This window comes from Cornus florida, unplaced genomic scaffold (genome assembly GCF_030987335.1).
Source record: "Cornus florida cultivar Cherokee Brave unplaced genomic scaffold, ASM3098733v1 CherokeeBrave_3.0.0_Hap2_Chr08, whole genome shotgun sequence".
NCBI classification, from domain to species: Eukaryota; Viridiplantae; Streptophyta; class Magnoliopsida; order Cornales; family Cornaceae; genus Cornus; species Cornus florida.
In genome coordinates, this window is record NW_026775578.1 from 40714642 (window position 1) to 40739069 (window position 24428).

A 24428-nucleotide genomic window follows, 5' to 3' on the forward strand; every position below is an offset into this window, starting at 1 on the left:
ATTAGTTTTCAATTTTCACTTATAATTTTCAATGTTTAATTTTGTAGTTTTCACTTAAAATTTTCAGTGCTTAATTTTCAGTTTTTACTTAAAATTTTCAGTTATTACTTAAATTTTCAGTTTTCACTTATAATTTTCGATGCTTATTTTTCAGTTTTCACTTAAAATTTTCAGTTCTTTATTTTCAGTTTTCACTTAAAATTTTGAGTGATTAATTTTAAATTTTCACTTATAAAATTCAATGCATAATTTTCAGTTTTCAATTAAAATTTTCAGTGCTTGATTTTCAGCTTTCACTTCAAATTTTCACTGATTAATTTTAAATTTTCACTTAAAGTTTTCACTTAAAATTTTCAATGCTTAATTCTCAATTTTCACTAAAATTTACAGTACTAAATTTTCAGTTTTCATCTAAAATCTTCAGTACTTGATTTTCAGTTTTCAATTAAATTTTCAGTGCTTAATTTTTAATTTTCACTAAAAATTTTTTAGTGCTTAGTTTTCAGTTTTCACTAAAAATTTTCAGTCCTTAATTTTCAGCTTTCACAAAAAATTTCAAAGCTTAATTTTTAATTTTCACTTAAAATTTTTTAGTGCTTAATTTCCAGTTTTTACTAAAACAATTTCGTCCTTAATTTTCAGTTTTTACATAAAATTTTCATTGCTTAATTTTCAGATTTCACTTAAAATTTTCAGTGCTTAATTTCCAGTTTTCACTTAAATTTTCAGTGCTAATTTTCACTTAAAATTTTTAGTTTTCACTTAAAATTTTCAGCACTTAATTTTTGGTTTTTACTTAAAATTTTCAATTTTTACTTAAAATTTTCAGTGCTTAATTTTCAGTTTTCACTTATAAGTTTCACTTAAAATTTTCAGTGCTTGATTTTTAGTTTTTACTTTAAATTTTTAGTACTTAATTTTCAGTTTTGAATTAAAATTTTCAGTACTTAATTTTCAATTTTCACTTAAAATTTTCATTGCTTAATTTTCAGTTTTCACTTCAAATTTTCACTTATATTTTTCATTATTCCCTTAAATTTTTCTGTACTTAATTTTCAGTTTCACTTAGAATTTTCACTTAAAATTTTCAATGCTTAATTTTCAGTTTTCACTTAAAATTTTCATTATTCCCTTAAATTTTTCTGTGCTTAATTTTCAGTTTTCACTAAAAACTTTCGGTAATTAATTCTTAGTTTTTACTTAAAATTTTCAATGCTTAATTTTTAGTTTTCACTTAAAATTTTTAGCTTTCACTTAAATTTTCAGTGCTTAATTTTCAGTTTTTACTTAAAATATTAAGTGCTTTATTTTCATTACTTAATTTTCAATTTTCACTTAATTTTAAATTTTCACTTAAAATTGCTAGTGCTTAATTTTCAGTTTTGACTTAAAATTTTCAGTGTTTATTTTTCATTTTTCACTTAAAGTTTTCACCACCTAGAATTTTCAGTGTTTAATTTTCGTTTTTCACTTAAAGTTTTCACCACCTAGAATTTCCAGTACTTAATTTTCAGTTTTCACTTAAAATTTTTAAGTGCTTAATTTTCATTCTTCACTTTAAATTTTCAATGATTAATTTTAAATTTTCATTTAAAAATTTCAGTTTTCACATAAAATTTTCTGTGCTTAATTTTCTGTTTTCACTTAAAATTTTCAGTGCTTAATTTTCAGTTTTCAAATAAAATTTTCATTTAAAATTTTCAGTGCATAATTTTCAGTTTTTACGTAAAATTTTCGGTGCTTAATTTTTAGTTTCACGTAAAATTTTCAGTGTTTAATTTTTAGTTTTCACTTAAAATTTTTAGTGCTTAATTTTCATTTTTCACTTAAATTTTCAATTAAAAATTTTAGTTCTTTATTTTATGTTTTCACTTAAAATTTTCAGTGCTTGATTTTCGGTTTTTACTTAAAATTTTTAGTACTTAATTTTCTGTTTTCACTTAAAATTTTCAGTGTTTAATTTTAAGTTTTCACTTAAAATTTTTAGTGCTTAATTTTCAGTTTTCAAATAAAATTTTCACTTAAAATTTTCAGTGTTTATTTTTCAATTTTCACTTAAAATTTTCAGTACTTAATTTTCAGTTTTCACATAAAATTTTCAGTGCTTAATTTTCAATTTTCACTAAAAATTTTCAGTTTTCACTTAAAATTTTCAATGCTTAATTTTCAGTTTTTACTTAAAATTTTCAGTACTTAATTTTCAGTTTTCATTTAAAAATTTTTTTGCTTAAATTTCAGTTTTCATTAAAATTTTAACTTAAAATTTTTGGAGCTTAATTTTCAGTTTTCACTTAAAATTTTCTTTGCTTAAATTTTAGTTTTCACTTAAAATTTTCTGTGCTTAATTTTTCAGTTTTCACTTAATATTTTCTGTGCTTTATTTTTTAGTTTTCACTTAAATTTTCAGTTTTCACTTAGAATTTTCTTGCTTAATTTTCAGTTTTTACTTAAAATTTTCAGTACTTAATTTTCAGTTTTCCCTTAAAATTTTCAGTACTTGATTTTCTGTTTTCACTTAAAATTTTCTGTGCTTAAGTTTCAGTTTTCACTTAAAATTTTCATTGCTTAATTTTCATTTTTCACTTATAATTTTCAGCTTTCACTTAAAATTTTTAGTATTTAATTTTTAGTTTTCATTTAAAATTTTCAGTGCTTAATTTTTAGTTTTCACTTAAAATTTTCTGTGCTTTATTTTTAGTTTTCATTTAAAATTTTTGGTGATTAATTTTCAGTTCACTTAAAATTTTCAGTTTTTACTTAAAATTTTCACTTCAAATTTTCAATGTTTAATTTTCAGTTTTCACATAAAAATTTTAGTATTTAATTTTTCAGTTTTTACTTAAAATTTCCAAAGTTTAATTTTCAGTTTTCTCTTAAAATTTTCAATGCTTAATTTTCAGTTTTCACTTAAAATTTCCAGTACTTAATTTTTAGTTTTCATTTAAAATTTTCTATTTTCACCTAAAGTTTATTTGTTAATATATTAAACACTTCAAAAATCAGTCCTTAAGATCTACTACTTAAAATTTTCAGTGCTTAATTTTCAGTTCTTACTAAAAATTTTCAGCGCTTAATTTTGGCTTAAAATTTTCAGCGCTTAATTTTCAATTTTCACTTAATTTTCAGTTTTCACTTAAAATTTCCAGTGCTTAATTTTCAATTTTCACTTAATTTCAGTTTTCAATTTAAAATTTCATTATTTTCAATACTTAATTTCAGTTTTCAATTTAAAATTTCATTGCTTAGTTTTTTTCACTTTTCATTTAAAATTTTCACTTTTAGCTTAAAATTTTCACCGCTTAAATGTCGAAGGTTTTTAGTATCACAACTCTTAAAGAACACAATAATTCCTTATCCTTGTCAGAATATGTGATGTACTGCATTATCTTGAGAAAAATCTCCTAGATGTGTGAATATCTCTTAATTATGTAAACTTGTTTTGGGACAAAAATATGTTGGTCATTATATTTTCAACTTCAAAATTTTCAAACTATACATTGTAATCTATATATTCATTACTTTGAGAAAAAGAGAGAAAAAAAATTGAAATTTCTCTATTTTCGTATTGGCCGATCCATTATTTCACACCTAAAAAAAATCTAAATACCACAAATGGGGGGTTGGAGAGAAATATGCACAGTAGAAAATTGAAGCATATTATTTATATGGGAGTGTTCCTTGATATATTAATGATGAAAACAATGTTTTAAGGAAAAAAGAAAAAGAAAAAAAGAACACAAGGACAATAAAAATCATATTATTTTATATTATTCTGATGACGCATACTTAATGGTGAATAAGAGATGGTACAATGGAAGGTCAATATAGATTGGTTGTCATAAAATAGGTTCATTGTCATTGGTGACGATGGCACGACTGTTTTAAAACATGCATAAATTTAATTAAAAGTTTACATCATTTTCTATTCTACTTTGTTTATCTACTATTTTTGTCAATAATTTAATGTTACGATTATATAATCCATTCCAAGATTCCTTCAAGCATATTAATTAATAATTAATGATTATTGAGTTTTTGTGGCTGAGAATTAATTTATATTTGGCGGGTCAAACTTAATCACCACCCACCGTTTTATGGCATCATCGTCTGCGTAATGAAAGTCAAGAGTTTCACATCCATGGACCATGGGTGTGAATTGAATCCAGTTGAAAAGGTCAATTTCACATTTTATGTTCCTTTTTTGCAACATAAAAGGTCTAATATTGACAGATATTTGAAAGGTAAAGTAATTAACTCGAACATTCTACCTTTCTTTAGAGTGATAGTCGTACCGCTGGGTCACTTGCTCTTTAATATTGTCTTATGGTTCTTGTTCTAGATTATGGTTCTTGTTCGTAATCATGGATGGTATTGGAAAAAAATTTAAGGGTCATTTGAGTACATACAAATTTTTTTTGAGTAATATATATAATATGAATTTGTGGGGTTGAGTTTTTTTGTATACATATTGTGGGATATCTGCTGCATCTTCAGTTTGTTGCATTCTCAATTTTAATTATTGGATCCTGAGTCTAATTTTGGAAGGGATAATGGATGTTTAATTGCATCGGTAGGAGAGAATAATTATTTGTTGATGTGCAACATGTACCTGTTTATCATTGTATTTAGAAATTTTTATTTTTATTTTTTTATATAAGATTAATTAAAATACCATTATTACAAGGTTTGCCTCACCATATAAACGCCTTCGTAACCCAAGCGATTGAGTCTCTCTTGTCTTTGAAAACTCGACTTTGAGATAAAAAAAAGTAATAAAAAAGAATAAATGTACTAATTATCATATAATAAAATAACTTAAGTTATTATAAAGGAATTAATTTTTATTTCGTAATAATATCTAAAAATTTGAACTCCAACTACAAGTCTACAGCCACACAGACAAAAAGGGAAGAAGAAAGAAGAAAGAAGAGAGAAGAAAGGGACTTCATGGAAGTGAAGTGAAGTTTAATTTGATTCATTAAATAGTTTGCCAAACAAGCACGTTATGTTCAAAACGGAGTTTATCATTACTATCTCACGGAATAGATCGGATGACCCAACAAGACCAACAATACAGAAACCATGGGCATAATTCCGTGGGTTTGAAGATTCGTTTGGTTACCATATACCTATAGGCATATTGTTTGACGGATCCGAATGAGTAATAAAATGGGTATAAACGGATAACTATGTAGCACTACTCAATAATTTAAGTCTTTTAATTAGGGACAAACATTCATCCGTCATTATTAATATCAGAAGTAAACTCAATTTTAAAACCGATGTCACGTCAAGTGTCCGACCCAAAAGGGTCCGGGTTGTCACCCCAGTAGACTTTTGATATATATGTCAAATTTGGGTAACAGGGTAGGTGTGAATTGTTGATGATTCCATGAGTTTTTAGTTGGAAAAAAAAGGTAGCAGACATGCATGCACTTTACAACTTTCCTTTGGATTCATGATTATGCATTTTGAATGAGCAAATGAATCATTGAGTAACTGAATTTTCCACCTTTCAAACATTTCTCAAGAACTCTTGCTAATTCCTGGCTTTTTCCCTACTCAATCCTATTCTTCTTCAATAAGGAAAAGTATTTGATGTGTATTTGGATACTGACCACCAAATGTTTCTAGAAATATCACTAAGCAAAAAAGATTTTGTAGTGCTTCATATTAATTTCTGTCTTCCAATATAACACACACTACATGAAAATATATTAATACCATTATTAGTATTAGCTGAATTTAATTTGAACTAAATTAATTAATCCCCGTCTAGTGCTCCAGTTGGATTCTTGTAGAGTTCTTTAGATAGGACTCGAGCTCAGGTTGAGAAGGTTTGGATTGAGTTGACTTCTCAATTTATTTATTTTTGGCAAAAAACTTTGCTTACTCATTTTGTCTTTACATACACTTGAGCCGTTGGTGCCTCCTCACCCATGTTTTTTTTGGCGTGTAAAAAAAAATATAAGTAAAACTCTCTTTATCTGGATGTAAAATATTTTTTAAAAAGTATTTTTTATTTTTTAGTATTGAATTGTCGTAAATTATTTACGAAAGAAAATTTTATTGTCCCGCTTAAAGAATTAGACCTCAATTTCGACCTAAATTTATGTTTAATATTGAAAAATACAAATAAAAAAATATTTTATCTAAAAAATAAAAATATTTTCTGAAAAAAATATTTTACAATCTTTAATACCCTTGTAAATTTAGTTATCGGTGTGAAGACGCTCAGATTTATTAGCCAATGCTTTTTATGATCAACTTATATGGAGTACTTAGTTTCATCTAATGTATAGAACTATATATGGGGTAAAAATTGGAATTAACTGATGACTACGTTTGAATAAACCTTTAACAATGCGCATTCATTTGAATTAACCTCAATCGTTTGGTTGGAAGAAAGAGAGAGGCGGAAAGAAAAAAGGCAAGACTATTATAAAAGTTTTAAAATTACAAAATTTTCTTTATATTTAACACTATATTCTCTTCTTTTCCAGTAAACTAAATAAAACATTATCTCATTCTCTTCTTTTTCTTCCAACCAAACAAAGAGGAAATAAGCCAAAAGTATTACATGGTTGGGGGCAGAAAAGGCCAAAAGTATTACACTATTAATTAGACGCATATAAAAATCTATTCTATTTGTTTACCAATATTTTTTTTTTTTTTTTTTGGCTTATATCTTGTAAAATATGACATGGATAGGTACCAAAAAAATTTCAAAAAAGTTATTTTTATTTTATTTTAGAAAACACAATTTTATTTTATTTTATTTTAGAAAACACAATGAAAAATAAAATAGAGAATATAAACTAATTATGGCTTGAAATATTGCAAACCATAAAGTAAATAAACTCAACTATTCTTTGATTTTATCAATTAAAATGAATACATTAATTAAAAAACAGATGAATACAAACTACGTAAGGCTTTAAAATCACAGCAAACCCATTAATCAAATATATTAATCGAATCTACAATAATTCAAGCTACATAATTAGGATAAATCCATTTACTAAAGAGACACTATTGATTCAAATCAATCAGGATACTTAAAATCAAAACCCTAATTTTTTATTTTTCAATACTCTTATATACTAATTTACATACAATATCATTTATATTGAATACACATGTACATATACATAATGACAAATAAATACAATATATGGTTTATATGTTAACCCTTAAGTTAACATTTATACTCTTTTATGTTGCTACACGGACAACCATGAATAAGAATCAATGGAGATGACGAGAAATCTATGAGTAACCTTTGCTATTGTTTCATTTTTTGTAAGATAAAAGTAAAGTCCAAGTGTCCATGTGTGCGTGTGTGTGTATATATATATGTGTGTGTGTATTTGGGCTTAAAAATATTTTTTATTAATCTTGGGTTTAAAGTTGCCAAAGGCCCAATAAATAATTTTATTTTGGGGTCCAAGTATGGACTTAGCTACATTTAGTTTTCTTGGGCCATGTAGTAATAAATATTTTTTAAAAATTTGGAGGGGCACCTCCGTTTCATCTCGTTGGTGTCTTCTTTTCTGCTTTCTATCCAATTTTTTTTCTTCCTACCAAATCGGAGCATAAAGCATTATTCTTTTTGTCTGATGTTGATTTGCAGAACAATTTGTTTATATAAAAAATAATTAGGCATGTCATTTAGATGCTATTTTTTGAGTCTATATTCTTACCACTTCTCAAATGCACCAAAAAAAATTTAGCCAAAAATTTAAATCAACAAAGTAACTAAGAAAAATATTTGAGAGAGGAAAGAATTATAATGAGGATGTTTTCACTATTAACCAGTACAAAAGACTAAATATGAAGACAAAAGAGAAGAAATTAAGGACTTCACAGCTCAACTATTGCAGTATTCTTAATGTAGCTTCAATAGAGCCCCTTTATTGATCAAGTCCTAAAAAGTGTAACTTTGGGTTAATTTGATTTCAATGTTGCCACAGATTTGGGGTTGTTCTTCATCCTTCTTATCAACTCTTCTTTCAGAAGCCTTCTCATGATTTTTCCTGAAGGCGATGTCGGGATTTTATCCACAAATTGAAGCACCCTCACTCTCTTGTAGTTTGCCACATTAGAGGCAACGTAGTTCATGATCTCCTCTTCACTTTCCTTCGCATTTGAGTTCATCACTACACATCCTGCTGGTATCTCTCCAGCTTCTTCATCAGGCAATCTGCAAATGCAAAACAATTTCACACACACACACAAAATCAGTTTTCAATTCCAACTCTTGATGAATTCATTTAGACAACTAAAACGACATAACAACGTCGAACTTGATGATGGTATTTACCCCACAACAGCAGCATCTTCAACAGAGGAATGAGTTAGAAGGATGCCCTCTAATTCAGCAGGCGCAACCTGAGCATTAAAGTGGTTAAATTTTTTATTTTTTATTTTATTTTTTATTATTATTTTTTTTTCATGATGTTAGGCTAATTTTATATCTATATCAGATTAATTAGCCAAATTTTAGTGATGTTGCAGATATCAATCTTACCTGGAAACCTTTGTACTTGATTAGTTCTTTAATTCGATCCACGATAAAGACATCTCCATCATCATCAATGTACCCGATATCACCAGTATGAAGCCATCCATTTTTGTCAATGGTCTGGGCAGTCTCAACCTCATTCTTGAAGTAACCTGTTAATTGTGACATCAAGGCATTGTTGCAAGCCTTTTCAGGTCATTATAATAGCAGAGATAATACTAAATTACCTACTTTTTGAGTGGCTGCAAATATTATATATTGTTGCAAACCATTTGAAGTCATTGTAATGGCAGAGAAATTACTAAATTATTTACTTTTCAAATGGCTGCAAATAGTATATATTGTTACAAACTTTTTTAAGGTCATTGTAAAAGCAGAGAAATGCTAAATTATCTACTTTTTTTCAAATGGTTGCAAATAGTATGTATTGTTGCAAACCTTTTAAGGTCATTGTACTAGCAGAGAAAATGCTAAATTGTCTACTTTTCGAATACTGAAATGGCTGCAAATAGTACTATATATCCTATAGATAGATACCTTGCATCACACATTGGCTTCTAACACAGATTTCGCCATGAGTGTTCTTGGGGAGAGATTGACCGGTGTTTGGATCAACGAACTTCACTTCCATATTAGGCAGGACGAATCCAACTGAGTTTTTCTTTGAAATTCGATGTCCCTTATTTGGATCCCCGTGGCTAAGCGTAATGCAGCTGTGCTCTGTCATGCCATATGCCTAGAGTATATAGTAACACAAATTATTACAATGTGCTTCATATTATTGCATTCTTTATGCTATCTCTACACAAAAATAAGTGCTCACCTCTTGGACCTCAACACCGGGGAACTTCTTCTCAAACGCGCTAAGGATCTCAGGTGCAAGGGGAGCTGCTGCTGACATGACAGCCCTAAGCTTAAGCCTAGTGAGATCAAATTCATCCACCACAGGGTTCTTAACGAGAGCCTGAATGATTGGTGGCACGATAGGTGCAAACGTGATCTCATGAGTGATCAATGCATTCAGAAAGGCCTCGAGTTCATACCTCCCCATCACTACCACTTTCCCCTTGTTCTTCATTGTGGCACAACATATCCCAGTCATTCCATATATATGGAAGAATGGCATTAGTCCTAGTATGGTGATCTGTCCCACCAGTTCCGGTCCTACACTGAAGAGTGTGGAGCACAGATTAGCCACCAGGTTGCGATGAGTTAGCATTACGCCCTTTGACACGCCAGTAGTGCCGGATGAGAATGGCAGCGCGCATAGGTCAGTCTGGCGGACAACTTCCTTGATGATATCATTGCTGGCGCGGTCTGCTGCCTCAAGCAATTCGTCCCAACAAATGGTGCCCTCTACACGTTCCTCACCTAGTACTGTGACAGGACACTCCAAATCTTTCACCTACATAAGCATTGCTTAGATATGAACTTACTAGTAACATCATATGATTGGTTGTTTGAATCAAAATGAACATTATTTAGTATTTACCTTCTTATAGGTTGCACCATTGGTGACAATTAGCATGGCATCAGCAGCCTCCACTTGCTTCTTGATTTCCAATGAATGGGCTGAAGGATTGGCACCCGAGAACACGCCACCAGCAGCCATGATTCCCAGAGCAACAATGGCATACTCCGCGACATTTGGGAGCACAACCACCACCACATTACCCTTCCTGAGGCCAAGTGACCTCAAGGCCTTGGCAAACCTTCTTATGTCTCTGACCACTTGGCCATACGTGTACTCCTTTCCGGTGACAAGATCCACGAACGCCACCTTGTTGGCGTACAATTCAGCATCCTGAAGCACGAAATCCGGCAGTGTCATGTCTGACACTGCCACCGGCGGATAGAGGCTGCGGAAAATATGTTCTTCTTCATTTTGTGCCATGGTTGAGAATGTGACTGCAGTGCTGAGGCTTTAATTAATTCAATTGTGTTGCTTTATAGGAGATGGGTAAATGTGGATTGACAATCATGATTTGTGTGTGTTATTAGGAGATTGACAGAGGTGAGATTGTCATGGGGTTTTTATAGGTGAGAATTTGTTGAGTCATGTTGGAGTAACAGGGCTATCTGTATTTTTTCCTGTAACAAGCTTTTTAGTTGCTCAGATTTGGAAATGAGTTTGGAAATTTTCTGTATTCAAACAACTAGACAAAGATGAGTTGATCGGAGGTTTTAGTCAATTTCATGTGAACCTGAACATTTCTTCTGATGTATGAGTAGTACTGTTTGAACCTGGTGTGACTTTCAGTTGATGATCACAACCTAGTTACGCAATATAAAATTAAATTAAAAAAAAAAAAAATGTGCAAAAAAATCCTGTTATTTAGTGTGCAAATTGCTTCCTAATATCTGTTGCCAGTCAATTTTGTCAAATTTTTTTTATTTATAAAAACTCCAAAATACCCTTAAATAAACTCTCAGTTATATAAAAAATTTGCCAAAAACACCCTTATACTACTCGTTATGTAGTATGTACGTACAAATCCTACCATTTGAAATTGTGTGCAAAATTGCCCCTATTGCCGGTTAATTTTGACCAATTTTTTTGTAAGAAAATCCCAAAATACCCTTATATACCATTAAAAACTGAAATCAGTGTTTTATTTATTTATTTATTTATATTTTATGTTAGAGGTATTTTAAGTATTTCAGTCTTTAAATTGACAAAATATCCTTATTTGTTAAGTTGGAAATGTAATGTGTTGTTGTTGTGTGTGTGTGTGTGTGTGTTTTTTTTTTTTTTTTCACTCTACCCTTACTTATATTTAGTCATGGAAATATAATGTTATGAAGTGCAGTATTGTTTGTTGTCATAATTGCTTTTAGTTGTGATGGTCAGCCTTGATATGGACCTAATATGTTGTCTATTAGAAATTACATCAATCATAGTTGAATGTGAAGCATAATAACATGGTTACCAAAAGAAAAAAGGAAAAAGAATGAAAAGAAAAAAAGGAAAAAGAATGAGTAAAGTGTAGGGACAAGTACTTTGTACAAATAATGCAGATTAAATCATTTCTTTAATTACGGGTTATGGTTTAGTGGAATCTTCTTTACTTTTAAAATGTAAGATAGAGGTTTTCAATCTCCGAAGAGCATTGTGAGAGTTCTTGGCCCAAACAAGAAAAGAAAAAAAAATTCATTACTCTAGGAATGCTTGATAAACATAGAATGAAAGTTATGACTTAAATGGAGTGGAGTGAGAATATAAGATTCTTTAATTCATGTTCAAATGATTTTTAAAAAAAATGTATTGAGCTGTTATTATAAGTATTAATATATCCATATATGTGTTTGTGTAGTTAATAGTTTATAAATTAAAAAATAATAAATATAAATATAAATATGTTTATATATTTGTTTGTCCCATTTTACACCTAATTAAGTTCCTCTTTCTTCCAAAATTGAGAGTTAAGGATCATCATATATACTGAGTGCAAAATGGGCCTGTGTTATTTGGTAAGATTAACAAAAGAAGAAAAAGAGAAGTTCGAATCAACACCCAATTATACCTAAAATTAAGCCCAACAGTCAAATTCCGATTCGAACAGTGAGCTGGGCCTTATTCAACTAGCGGACTGATTCAAACCTAACATGCTCAGGCATGGACTTTAAAATCTCATGCAAACCCAGCCCGACTCATTTGGAATGCGAAAGAAGGGATGTGTTCCAAAAAAATGCAAAATTATTATTATTATTTTTTACCCGGCTCACACGGTCACACCTCATGGTGTGGCGTCAGGTGTGAGTGTCAATGTTCGAGCCACCCATCTTTTTCTTGGACTACAAGACACTTGCAAAAATGTACAACCCATATTTTAATTTTTAATGGTTATATTTGCGTACCACTAGCAATAGGTGTCATTTTCCCATTTATAAGATACACATTACAATTTTTTATTTAGTGATATAAAGTATAGTTTTTTCTTTTCCTTTTTATGTATCAGAAATGGAAAAATACTCAGAGAAAGCACTTACAAGCCATAGAGGCCACACATCCCATTCAATTAGGTCCTCCTCAGCTCTACACTAAGAAGAGGTTTCTTGCTCACCTCATGACACCAATATTCCCATTTCTAGGCACCCAACTCACTTTAAAATATAAATCTTCTTGAATCGTAATAGACACATCATCAAGAATACAAAAGAAAACTTAATACTCCCTCGTCCCATAAAAAAATGTCTACATTTTTATTTTTTGATGTCCCAATTCAGAATCCAATATACTGTTTATAATATTGTGGCTCGAATTTAGTGTTAGGTCGCGCTTTGACCCGACCACCCATTGGATGAGCTTTGTGTGGGCTTAAACTCACCAAAAATTTTGACCCGTTTTTTGTTCATGGGTTGTGAACTCTAATTAATATTTTATAACCCGATATATAAGGGTGCTTAAGATTTGGAGTAGTGTAAGAGAGATATTTCGAAATTCTTACAGAAATAGAGTAAGGGACTGAAAATTTGTAATCTCCAATTTTACACATAGTGATGACTTTCGCCGAATCTCAATCGTGGAAGTATTCAGTTGCCGAACCATGTATAAATATTTATATTCTTTGTGTGGTGTGTTTACTTTTTTGTCGTGATTCTTGATTTTATCTTGAGTTCGTTGCGTTTGGCATAACATTATTTTTTTAATATTCCTAATTTATCCTCTTTATCTTGAAGTTATAAAAGCATGTTGATTCATCATAGAAGAAGAGTATATTTGAAAATTTATTCCCTACCACTATAATGAAAAATGACATTAAAAACTTAAACTCTTAAAATATAAGATTTTTCAAAAGGGATATTTTTGTGAGAGAGAGGGAGTAATTCGAACATGCTGAGAGAGGGAACAAGGGTAACTTCACGGGGTCATTTTTGGTTTTTTTCGATTTTTTAGGACAAGTCTATTATGAGCACACATTCACTTCGATAACACTCCATGATAATTTTTTTCCCTTTTTAATGATCCATTTGGTTTGATGGGGGTAATAGAAAGAAAGAGAGATTTCAGAGAGAGAGAGAGAGAGAGTCTCTCGTTTTATTTGATTGAGTCGTACAGATAAAAAAATAAAAAAATAAAATTTATTGATATTTTTATTTTATCATTATATCCTAAAGTGCACTAGTACACTTTAAATAAGCCTAATAATGTCACCTAAATTTTATTCAACAAATATATATATTTTCATTTTTCTCTTAATATTGGATATTTAGGTGAAAACAAAATAAAGAGTTGGAAGGTTCATATCATCTAGGCTAGGCTATGTTTGACGCAGTAGAAAAGAAAGGAAAGAAAAGAAAAGAAATAATAAGATTAGTCACGAGAGAAAAAAAAAAAAAATGAAATGAAAGAAAATGATATTATTAACATGTCTAGTTGATTAAAAAAGAAAAAAAAAAAAAAAAAGAAATGAAATAGTAGTAATCATGTTTGGGAATAGAATAGAGAAAAAAATTATTTTAATGAATTTATTATCATACTATTTTTCATAAATTTTGTCTTTAATAAAAATATAGACAAAATTGATATTAACAAAATTTCCTTCCAATTCCTCCTAATTTTAAAAGGTTAACAAAATCAACACATCATACATAATTTGTATTCTTCCAATTTCCAAATACTTTGGTTTCCTTTCTTCTAATTTAAAAATTCATTCCAAACATAATATTTTATTTTTCTTCATTACTTTTTTTTTAATTTATTTCTCTTTTCCTTTTCCTTTTCCTTTTATTGCCTTCTAACCAAACTGGGCCCTAAAGTATCCTCCATCCTTTTCTTCTTTCACTGTGTTTTGTGTTTCTATACCTACCAATTCTTTTAACTAAAACAAAATGTGTACAGTCACTTGATAACCACATTGAACAATGGGCAAACGAAGAGGAAAATAGAGGAAGGAAAATACAGGGCAGGGGGATAATGGAGGCGACGTTATTCTTGTTGAGTGTGAGACATGTGGGGTCCGCAAATAAAAAGAGCATACCCCACTTTGATTCTGTGACTTTTCTGTTTAAGTTAAACCTTTTCTCCCACCATCCTTGATGGATACCACCACATTTATTTTGAGCAGCAATGTCACGGATGGTTCATAGACGCGACATCAATTACAGTATTGTTTGTGATTGCGGTATAATAAATTTGGATGAATATCAATAAATCAATCAGTTTATAGAAGTATATAATGGTATTGGACTTTTGAAAAATAATTACGAAAAGAGTGATACGAATTTGAAATAAATTCAAATTGGTGCAGAATTGATGGTAACGATTGCAAATTTGTGATGATCATTGGTGAGTTTAAATCTTAATTCTCAGTTTAGATTGAATAACTTACATTTAGTCGGAATCAAATGCAATTTGAAGCCTTTTTTATCACTAAATTATATAGAGCGTTGTCAGCCTTAGTTAAATTTAAGTGAAATGACACATGTTAAAATCATAACAATTCAACGTAAGATAATATAGAAAAATTTTAAACTCAGAGGATCCTAATCCTTGATGGATGCCGCCACATTTATTTTGAGAAGCAATGTCACCGATCGATCGCAGTCGCGACATCGATCAGTTAATAGAAGTATATAATGGTATTGGACCTTTGAAAAATAGTTACGAACTGAGTGATACGGTGCATATTGACTGATACGGCGAATCTCAAGTAAAAACTAAAAACTGAAGCTAGCGTACAATAATTAATTGGGTCGTTTCAATGAAAAATAGGTCTTCTTGTGATGAAACGATGTGAACAATTTTAATCCAAAAAAAGTCGATAAAATTGTTCTATATCTCAATGTTACAAAACAACTAAGACTACTTTTCATCTCAATAATGGTAACAATCAAACTTTTATCATTTTCATTATTTTAAATCTCATCATTGTAATAGTGATATTTCACTTCTATAATGATAAAAATTTATCAATTTTAACTCATTAATTTTATAGCCATTTCGTATTTTCTCTCCTTTCATAGTAAAGGGTAAAAGGTAGAAGGTTCGAATCTGTCCATGAATATTGTAAGAGATATTTGCTATGACACTTACACACAATATATTGACAAAGACACAATCTAAGTCACATAAAGTAAAAATAAGACTGTTAAAATAGTAAAATTAATGTCACACTACTCACATAGAGCAAAAATGGAATCAAAAGCACGTGTCTAAGATGGGAGCAAGAGTGTGGCAAAGCACGAGAGTGACACTTATATATAAAACTTTCAGTACATAGTACATGATAATAAATTTTAAAACATTAAACCCAAATAAACAATATGGTTCAAACATTAAACCTTAAACAATGGTGTTCAAATATTAAGCCCTAAATACCAAGATGGATAAATTATCATGAAATCTTAACGTTTAATAGTTGTTTCTGAAACATTTCAAAGAGTAAAAATAGAGAATTTGAAGGTCAGACTAATTTCATAATGTCATGTCTTTTTCTATTCGCATAAATAAGTTGAAATTGTTATATTATAAAATTTTAAAGTGGACCAACTGTGCCTCAAAACCGTGTGATATTGCTCCATGTCAAAGTTACGGGGTCCACTGTTAAGACAGCACAACCCCACTATAATGTCCTGATTTATATTAGAAGTTAAAGTTAGGTCCAGCCAGTACAATAATTAGAATTCAGTCACATTTTCACACCTGTGTGTGTGTATATATATATATATATATATTCAAATTCACTGGTGCTTCATTCAACACTAGTGTTTCAAGTATAATCTTTGTAGTTGTTGGCTATTAAATTAAATTAAATTGCAATGTTAAAGTTGGTAATTGTAATATAATAACAATAGTGTAACCCCTTAAAAAAAAAAAAAACAATTTTTTCTTCTAGTTCCTGACTTGCAATACATGTAAAGTCAGTATTAGACTCAAATTGAGACAACATATATAGTCCGACCTCCATCAAGAGTGACATACAGAGTCTCCATGGCTAGACTTCCTCAAAGCCCAGTTTTCCTCCTCCTAACCATTTCCACCCTCATTTCCTTCCTCGCAATTCCGTCCACCGGAGAGAATTATGGCTTCGTAAAATCCATCAACGGAGAGAAAATCAGTCTAGGTAAAGAAAAACTAAGCCACTTTCGTTTCTATTGGCACGACATCCTTGGTGGCAAAAATCCTACAGCAGTTTCCATTGTTCAACCGGTTGCCAACTCGTCGACGGCCTTTGGAGTGGTGAACGTGATCGATGATGCATTGACCGAGGGCCCCAAATTGAGCTCGAAATTGATCGGTAGGGCTCAAGGGTTTTACACTTCAGCGTCACAACAAGAGCTTAGTCTATTAATGGCTATGAACTTCGTGTTTATTGAAGGCAAGTATAATGGGAGCACGATCACTGTGCTAGGAAGGAACCCGGTGTTCAATAAGGTTCGAGAAATGCCGGTGATCGGAGGGAGTGGACTTTTCCGATTTGCTCGTGGTTATGTTAAAGTCAAGACTCACAAGTTCGACACCAAGTCCGGTGATGCCACTGTTGAGTATAATGCCTATGTCATGCATTATTGATGTTTTGCCTAACTTTTTGCTTTAGTTATTTGCTGATGATGAATGATCTTAATAATTATTTGCCACCCTTCTATATCTATTAATCTATTTAAGAAAAAAAATGAAAAGAAAAAACATTATACTTGTTAAATGGATGTCTTGTAAGAAGTGGAATATAAATATAAATCAGACATAGATTATGTTTGTTTGGACGTAAAATATTTTTTATTTTTATTTTATTTTTATTTCTTGGTATTTGAAAAGAATTTAGGTTGAAGTTAAGGTCGTGTGTAAAATAGATTGTCGAAAATTGATAAATAAATTCCTTTTGTAAATATATTAAGACAACCAAATACCAAAAAAATACAATTAAATATTTTTTGGCCTGGCTCAGGCGGTCACAACTCTGGGTGTGGTGTGAGTGCCAATGTTCAAGCCACTCATCCTTCCCTTAAGGTTACAAGACACACATACAAAAATGTACAATCAGTATTTTAATTTTTAATGGTTGAACGTACGTGCCACTAGCAATAGGTTTCATTTTCCCATTTATAAGATACACATTACAATTTCTTTCTTTTCCTTTTTATAATAGAAAAAGTGTCAGAAAAAGCACTTACAAGCCACAGAGGCCACACATCCCATTCAATTAGGTCCTCCTCAGCTCTACAACTAAGAGGTGCTTTCTTGCTCACCTCATGAGCCACACTATTCCCGTTTCTAGGCACCCACTTCGCTTTTAAACCTAAACCTTCTTGAATCATAATAGACACATTATCAAGAATACTGAAGAAAACTTATTCTTAATTTACCCTCTTTGTATTGAAGTAATAAAAATATGTTGACTCACCGTACAAGAGTATATTTGAAAATTCATTCATTACCACTATAATAAAAAAAGACATTAAAAAATCAACTCATAGAAAGTTAGATTTCATTTTTGGTGTTTTTTTTTTTTTTTTTTTTTGGGGGGGTACTCTATTATGAGTGCCACATTCACTTTGATAACACTCCATGATGATTGTTTTCCCTTTTTAATGATCCATTTGGTATGATGGGGGAATATTAATGAGAAAGGAGAGATTTCACATGGAGAGAAGAAAGAGAGAGCGTTCATCTCTTGTTTTATTTGGTACAGATTAAAAAAAAAATTATTGATATTTTTATTTTACCATTATATCCCAAAGTACATAAACTAGTAGCCTAATAATGTCACCTAAATTTTATTCAACAAATATATATACATTTCAATTTTCTCTTAATATTGGATATTTAGGTGAAAACAAAAATTGGAGTTGGAAGGTTCATGTCATCTAGGCTATGTTTGACACTGTAGGAAAGAAAAGGAATTATAAGATTAGTAAAGAGAGAAAATAAATGAAACGAAATGAGATGATATTATTAACCACTTAATATGTCTAGTTGTTTAATAAAGAAAAAGAAATAAAATGATAGTAAGTTTTGAGATAGAATAAAAAGGAAACTATTTTAATGAATTTATTATCATAAATTTTTTCACAGGTTTTTTTTTTTTATAAAAAAAGGACAATGATTAGCTATTCATTGGTGAGTATGGTGAAACTACTCATCCCCATGTGATTCAATAACAAAATAACACATTACTTTAATAATAAAATAATCCACACATTTCTCTACTTTCTCGGATCAACTATTAAATAAACGTATATAGTGTTTTTAGGTGTGAATTATTTCATTATTAAATGTGATAAGTTATTTTATTATTGAACCACATAAGAGTAAGTAGTTAAGTATTATCCTTATAAAAATATGAATAAATTTGATATTAACAAAATTTTCATTAAAAATACTAGCCTTCCATTCTCTTTCCTTCCAATTCCTCCTAATTTTAAAAGGCTAACAAAGCCAATACATTATGCATAATATTTTAAATTCGTCGGTTTCCTTTCTTCTCTTTTAAAAATTCATTCCAAACATAATATTTTATTTTCCTTCATTACTTTTTTTTTTTTTTCTTTTCCTTTTATTGACCTCCAACCAAACTGGTCCCTAAAGTATCCTCAATCCTTTTCTTCTTTCTCTGTAAAAGCTATTTTCATCTCTCCTGTTTTGTGTTTCTCTACCTACCAATTGTACCCAACTTTCAACTAAAACAAATTGCGTACTGTCGCTTGATAACCGCATTAAATAAATGGACAAGGGAAGAGAAGAAAAAAAAGAGGAAGGAAAAAACAGGACAGCGGAAGAATGAGCCACGTTATTCTTGTTGAGGGTGGGAAATGTGGGGTCCACAAATAAAAAGAACATACCCCACTTTGATTCTGTGACTTGTTCTGTTTAAGTTAATCAAAACTCTCATTACACGTCTTCTCCCACTATACTTGATACCACCACGTTTAGTTTGAGAAGCCATGTCACTGAGTGGAATGGCATGATTGGCAATCGTGATATCAGTTGCGATATTATTTATAATTGTGGTATAATAAATTTAAACAAATATTAGTATAAATTGATGTAAATATATAACGGTATCGGAACCAAGAGATACCGTGTGTATTGATCAAAATGGTGAATTATAATTGGAAGCTAAAAGTTAAAGTTAGTGTATAATAATTAATTAGGTCGTTTCAATGAAGAATGGATCTTCTCGAATTGAAACGATGTGAACGATCTTAATTAGAAAAAAATTGATAAAATTGTTCTACATCACAATTTTACAAAAATTGAGACTATTTTTCTTCCAAATAGTGTTCTATCTCAATAATGGTAACAATCAAACTTTTATCATTTTCATTATTTTAAATCTCATCATTGTAATAGTGATATTTCACTGCTATAATGATACAAATTTATCAATTTTAACTATTTAATTTTATAGCATACTAGTCCCCTCCTTCCATTGTGAAAGCCCGAGGGTTCGAATTTCCCCGTGAGGATTGTAAGAGCACTTTGCTACGACACTTACAAACATAATATATATATATATATAGTTGGGGAATTTTATAACATGCGGAATTAATAAAGTATATATATTTTTTTGTGTTGGGAAGGATACGATATCTATTGACAAAGGCACAACCTAAGTCACGTAAAGTGAAAGCAAGAGCGTAAAAATAGTAAAATTAATGTCACACGACTGACATAGAGTGAAAATGAAAGCAAAAACACATGCAAAGTGTGAGAGCAAGAGTGTGACAAAGCATGAGGCGATACTTATTAAAAAAAATTGTGTAAATCCAAATTCCCTCCCACGGAGGGAATCACATGATGATATGCCAACGTTTTGAACCATAGCTGGCCCCAACTTTAAAAAATTAACTTAAATACACAAAACTTAAATTCATAAATAATATCAATATACAAAGTAATATTTATTTCCTTTTTTGCATAAAAACGTGCCAATGTGGTGAAAATATAACTTCCGGTTTCAAAAAACCTAAAGAAATATATTACGATATCAAATTATAGATTATAATAAAACTTTATGCTCTGTTTGGTTAGAAATAAGGAAGAGGGGTGGGGGAAAAATAAGAAAGAAGAAACGAACTTTCTTCTTTTGGTAGAAAAGATGCAAGGAGAAAAGAGAAAAGATGATAGATGAGTTACCCTTCCTCCTTCACAAAAATTTTTCCCTCCAAATATAGATGGAAGACGAGAAGGAAGAAAGACAATGCTATTACAAATGTCTTTAAATTACAAAACTTTCTTTATGATTAACATTTTCATTCCTCTTTTCCCCTAACAAATAAACTAATGTATTATCTCAATCTCTTCTCTTCCATCCAACTAAACAAAAAGAGGGAAATAAACAATCTCTTCCCTCCAAATATGGATGAAAGACAAGAAGAAAGAAGGGCAATGTTATTACAAATATTTTAAAATTACAAAACTTTCCTTATAATTAACATTTTCACTCCTCTCCTCTCTTAACAAATAAAATAAGGTATTATTTCGTTCTCTTCTCTTCCATGCAACCCAACAAAAAGAAAAAAATACACAATCTCTTCACTAAGAATGTCTCATTCATCTCTTCTTTTCTCCTTTCTATTCAATTTTCTTCCATCCTATCAAATGAAGCATAAAAGAGAATTTTTGTCCCGTGCAAATTTGTGTAACATCTATAGGTTGAACTTGCTTCTTTAAAAAACATTGTGATTTGTGATCAAAACATGAGAAACGATATATTATATGTAAAACTTTCTGTATATATTACATGATAATAAACTTTAAAACATTAAATCCTAAACAATATGGTTCAAACATTATACTCTAAACAATGGTGTTCAAATAACTAATAACCAAGATGGTGATTACACAAAAGTTATCATGAAATCTTAACATTTAAGGGTCCGTTTGGCATGCGATATGTTTTAAGCGTTATATTTTTGGTCAATATCAAAACAACCGTTTTGTTGTCGGAATGTTTTTGGTAGAAATTGAAACCATATTTGGTAACAAAAATTTTGTTTTGAGAAATTTGAAAATTTGTTTTAGTTCCTCCAGTACATTACCAAAACACACAATATCACCAATTTGGTGATATGAGTTTTGGCCAAAAAAATCTGATACATTATGAACTATTTCAAACTAATATTAACTGTCTCAAACATAAAATGTGTCCAAATTTAAATATCAATATCATAAAATAAAAAAAATACCCCTAATAGTTGCTTCTGAGGCACTTCAAAGAGTAAATGATAGGAAATGACTGTTGGACTAATTACATAATGTCTTTTTTTCATTTACACAAATCAGTCGAAGTTGGACTTTAAATTATTAAATTTTTAAATGGACCAACTATGCCTTAAAACCGTGTGATCCAGATCCCTCACGGCTCAACACGCCCTGCCATAATTGGTCCATGTCAAAGTTACATGGTCCACACTGTTAAGACAGCACAGCCCCACTTTAATGTCCTGATTTCTACTAAAAGTTAAAGTTAGATCCACCCACGACAATAATTAAAATTCAGTCACATTTTCACACCTATGTGACAATGTGTGTGTGTTCAAATTCACTAGTGCTTCATTCAACACTTGTGTTTCAAGTATAATCATTGTAGTTGTTGGCTATTAAATTAAATTAGATTGCACTATTAAAGTTGGTAATTAATTGTAATATAATAACAGTAGTGCAACCCCCTAAAAAAAATATCCATTTTTTCTTCTAGTTCCTGACTTGCAATACATTTAAAGTCAGTATTTAGACTACTTAAACCGACACAACATATATGGTCCGATGTACTTTATTCCCTCCATCAGGAGTGACATCCAGAGTCTCTTCATGGCTAGACTTCCTCAAACCCCAGTTTTCCTCCTCCTAACCATTTCCACCCTCATTTCCTTCCTCGCAATTCCGTCCACCGGAGAGAATTATGGCTTCGTAAAATCCATCGAAGGAGAGAAAATCAGTCTAGGAAAAGAAAAACTCAGCCACTTTCGTTTCTATTGGCACGACATCCTCGGTGGCAAAAATCCTACCGCGGTTTCCATTGTTCAACCGGTTGCCAACTCGTCGACGGCCTTTGGAATGGTGAACATGATCGATGATGCATTGACTGAGGGCCCCAAATTGAGCTCGAAATTGATCGGTAGGGCTCAAGGGTTTTACACTTCGGCTTCGCAACAAGAGGTTAGTCTATTGATGGCTATGAACTTCGTGTTTATTGAAGGCAAGTATAATGGGAGCACGATCACCGTGCTAGGAAGGAACCCGGTGTTCAATAAGGTTCGAGAAATGCCGGTGATCGGAGGAAGTGGACTTTTCCGATTTGCTCGTGGTTATGTTAAAGTCAAGACTCACAAGTTCGACACCAAGTCCGGTGATGCCACTGTTGAGTATAATGCTTATGTGATGCATTATTGATGTTTTGCTTAACTTTTTGCTTTAGTTATTTGCACTGATGATGAATGATCTCAATAATTATTATGTTGCTCACGTTCTATATCTATTACACTATTTAAGAAAAAAAAAGTACTACACATTATGATTCTTGTTAAATGTAAGTCTTAAAGTAGATTATAAATTTAAATTTCACATTATGAGTCCGTTTGTTTCTTTGAAAAATATATATTTTTTTTAGATAAAATATTTTTTTTAATTTTAATTTTTGATGTTTGATAAGAGTTTAGGTTGAGATTATATTCATGGGGTGAGACTTACAAAATAATTGATGAATAATTTTTTTAAAAATATAAAAAATATTTCTTATATATATATAATATATATGGGTATAAAGGAAGGACATTGTGTGTAGAAAGCAATTGTTATTGACTCTCCTTTTAAAAATTTGTCATCTTTTCAAAATTTTGTCATCAAGTAGATCATTTTTAAATTTGAAATTTGATAGTGCGTGGGTGGTTGTTTTCACTTTTCTTTTGTGGTTGGTGGAGATCATCATGCCCCAAGAAAGAGACAAGTGACTTGTATATAATTGATTTCTCAATATGTATGACGGGCCCACTCAATGGTCGAAATAATGATGTTGAAGCCATATTGCATCCGGTAAAATAATAATAATAATAATAATAATAATTACTTTTCAAAATAAATGTTTTATTTTGAAAATCGTCACTCACAATTATTTTAAGTCACTCAAATAATAGCATTGAAGTGTTAAAATTGCTGTTTCAACCGACTAAATTGTAACTGAACAAAATTATATTGAGTTCAAAAATTATTGTATTAAACCAAGATTTAATATATTGATCGCAATTACAATACACTGTTGTTAGAAAAGAACAATACTTTGATAATGTCTTTATCATAAAAAAAAATTTCATAGGCGATGTGTGACATGCGTCCCAACTTTTTGGTGATTAAGGTGAGATGATTTATGGTTGCCGTTGTTCAACTTGAAAAATCATTGAAAATGTCTTCTCAACTTATTCTCTTTTCTTCAATCCCAAATCCATCTGCATATGAATTCTTTCGTATTAGTGATTCATCAAGTTGTAATATTTTTAATGGATTCTTCTGTATTTTTTTTCCATACAAATGTGTATAAGTTGAGATAGATTTGGGATTCTCAACTTATACAAATTTGTCGAAGGACCTCGACACACCTCCTCATGGTGGGCTGATTTTGTCTGTGAGGAGCTCGACATTGCAAGGCTAGTTCAAGAATCTTTTCTAGATCAATTTGCAGGATTTTTTTCTAGCCCAGGATCCAAGATTAAGACTGCATCTCCATCAGAAAACTTTTTCATGGCCTAGGTCAATACTAACTTTGAGTATCGACCTTTATATTTATGGGAATGTAAGTCTGTATCTAGTTATTTAGTGCATCTTTTTATTGTATGAAAAAACTATTGCATTGTTCTATAGTTCTCATTGTAGTGAATGTGAAACATGCGAAGCATAATTTTTGGTCATTTGGGGATGTCATTTAAACAGAAGGCTTGCACAAAGATCAAAAATCCAGAAGGGTGT

General features: G+C 30.5%; 3 protein-coding genes across 3 annotated transcripts; 2 read left to right on the plus strand and 1 right to left on the minus strand.

Moving 5' to 3' along the window:
• Positions 1-7947: 7947 nt before the first annotated feature.
• On the minus strand, positions 7948-10418 carry LOC132270109 (4-coumarate--CoA ligase-like 1). Its single transcript, XM_059771313.1, has 6 exons — positions 10017-10418; positions 9348-9929; positions 9062-9260; positions 8531-8676; positions 8324-8391; positions 7948-8203 (listed from the first exon to the last, which is right to left on the minus strand). The coding sequence occupies exons 1-6, from the start codon at positions 10416-10418 to the stop codon at positions 7948-7950; spliced, it is 1653 nt and encodes a 550-aa protein (XP_059627296.1).
• Positions 10419-16260: 5842 nt separating this feature from the next.
• Positions 16261-17116, plus strand: LOC132271451 (dirigent protein 22-like). Its single transcript, XM_059772839.1, has one exon. It carries the CDS (start codon positions 16458-16460, stop codon positions 17037-17039), a length of 582 nt encoding a protein of 193 aa, XP_059628822.1. The 5' UTR covers positions 16261-16457; the 3' UTR covers positions 17040-17116.
• A 5024-nt stretch (positions 17117-22140) lies between these two features.
• LOC132271452 (dirigent protein 22-like) lies at positions 22141-22997 on the plus strand. The gene has a single exon (XM_059772840.1). It carries the CDS (start codon positions 22236-22238, stop codon positions 22860-22862), a length of 627 nt encoding a protein of 208 aa, XP_059628823.1. The 5' UTR covers positions 22141-22235; the 3' UTR covers positions 22863-22997.
• The last annotated feature ends 1431 nt before the right edge of the window (positions 22998-24428 follow it).

Bases quoted from the DNA above. Each gene is read 5' to 3' on its own strand.
- LOC132271452 (XM_059772840.1), top strand. From the start codon at position 22,236: ATGTACTTTATTCCCTCCATCAGGAGTGACATCCAGAGTCTCTTCATG.
- LOC132271451 (XM_059772839.1), top strand. From the start codon at position 16,458: ATGGCTAGACTTCCTCAAAGCCCAGTTTTCCTCCTCCTAACCATTTCC.
- LOC132270109 (XM_059771313.1), bottom strand. From the start codon at position 10,418: ATGGCACAAAATGAAGAAGAACATATTTTCCGCAGCCTCTATCCGCCG. The intron at 9,930-10,016 runs GTAAATACTAAA...ATGCTTATGTAG, and splicing joins ATGGTGCAACCTATAAGAAG to GTGAAAGATTTGGAGTGTCC. The intron at 8,677-9,061 runs GTATCTATCTAT...CACAATTAACAG, and splicing joins AAGCCAATGTGTGATGCAAG to GTTACTTCAAGAATGAGGTT.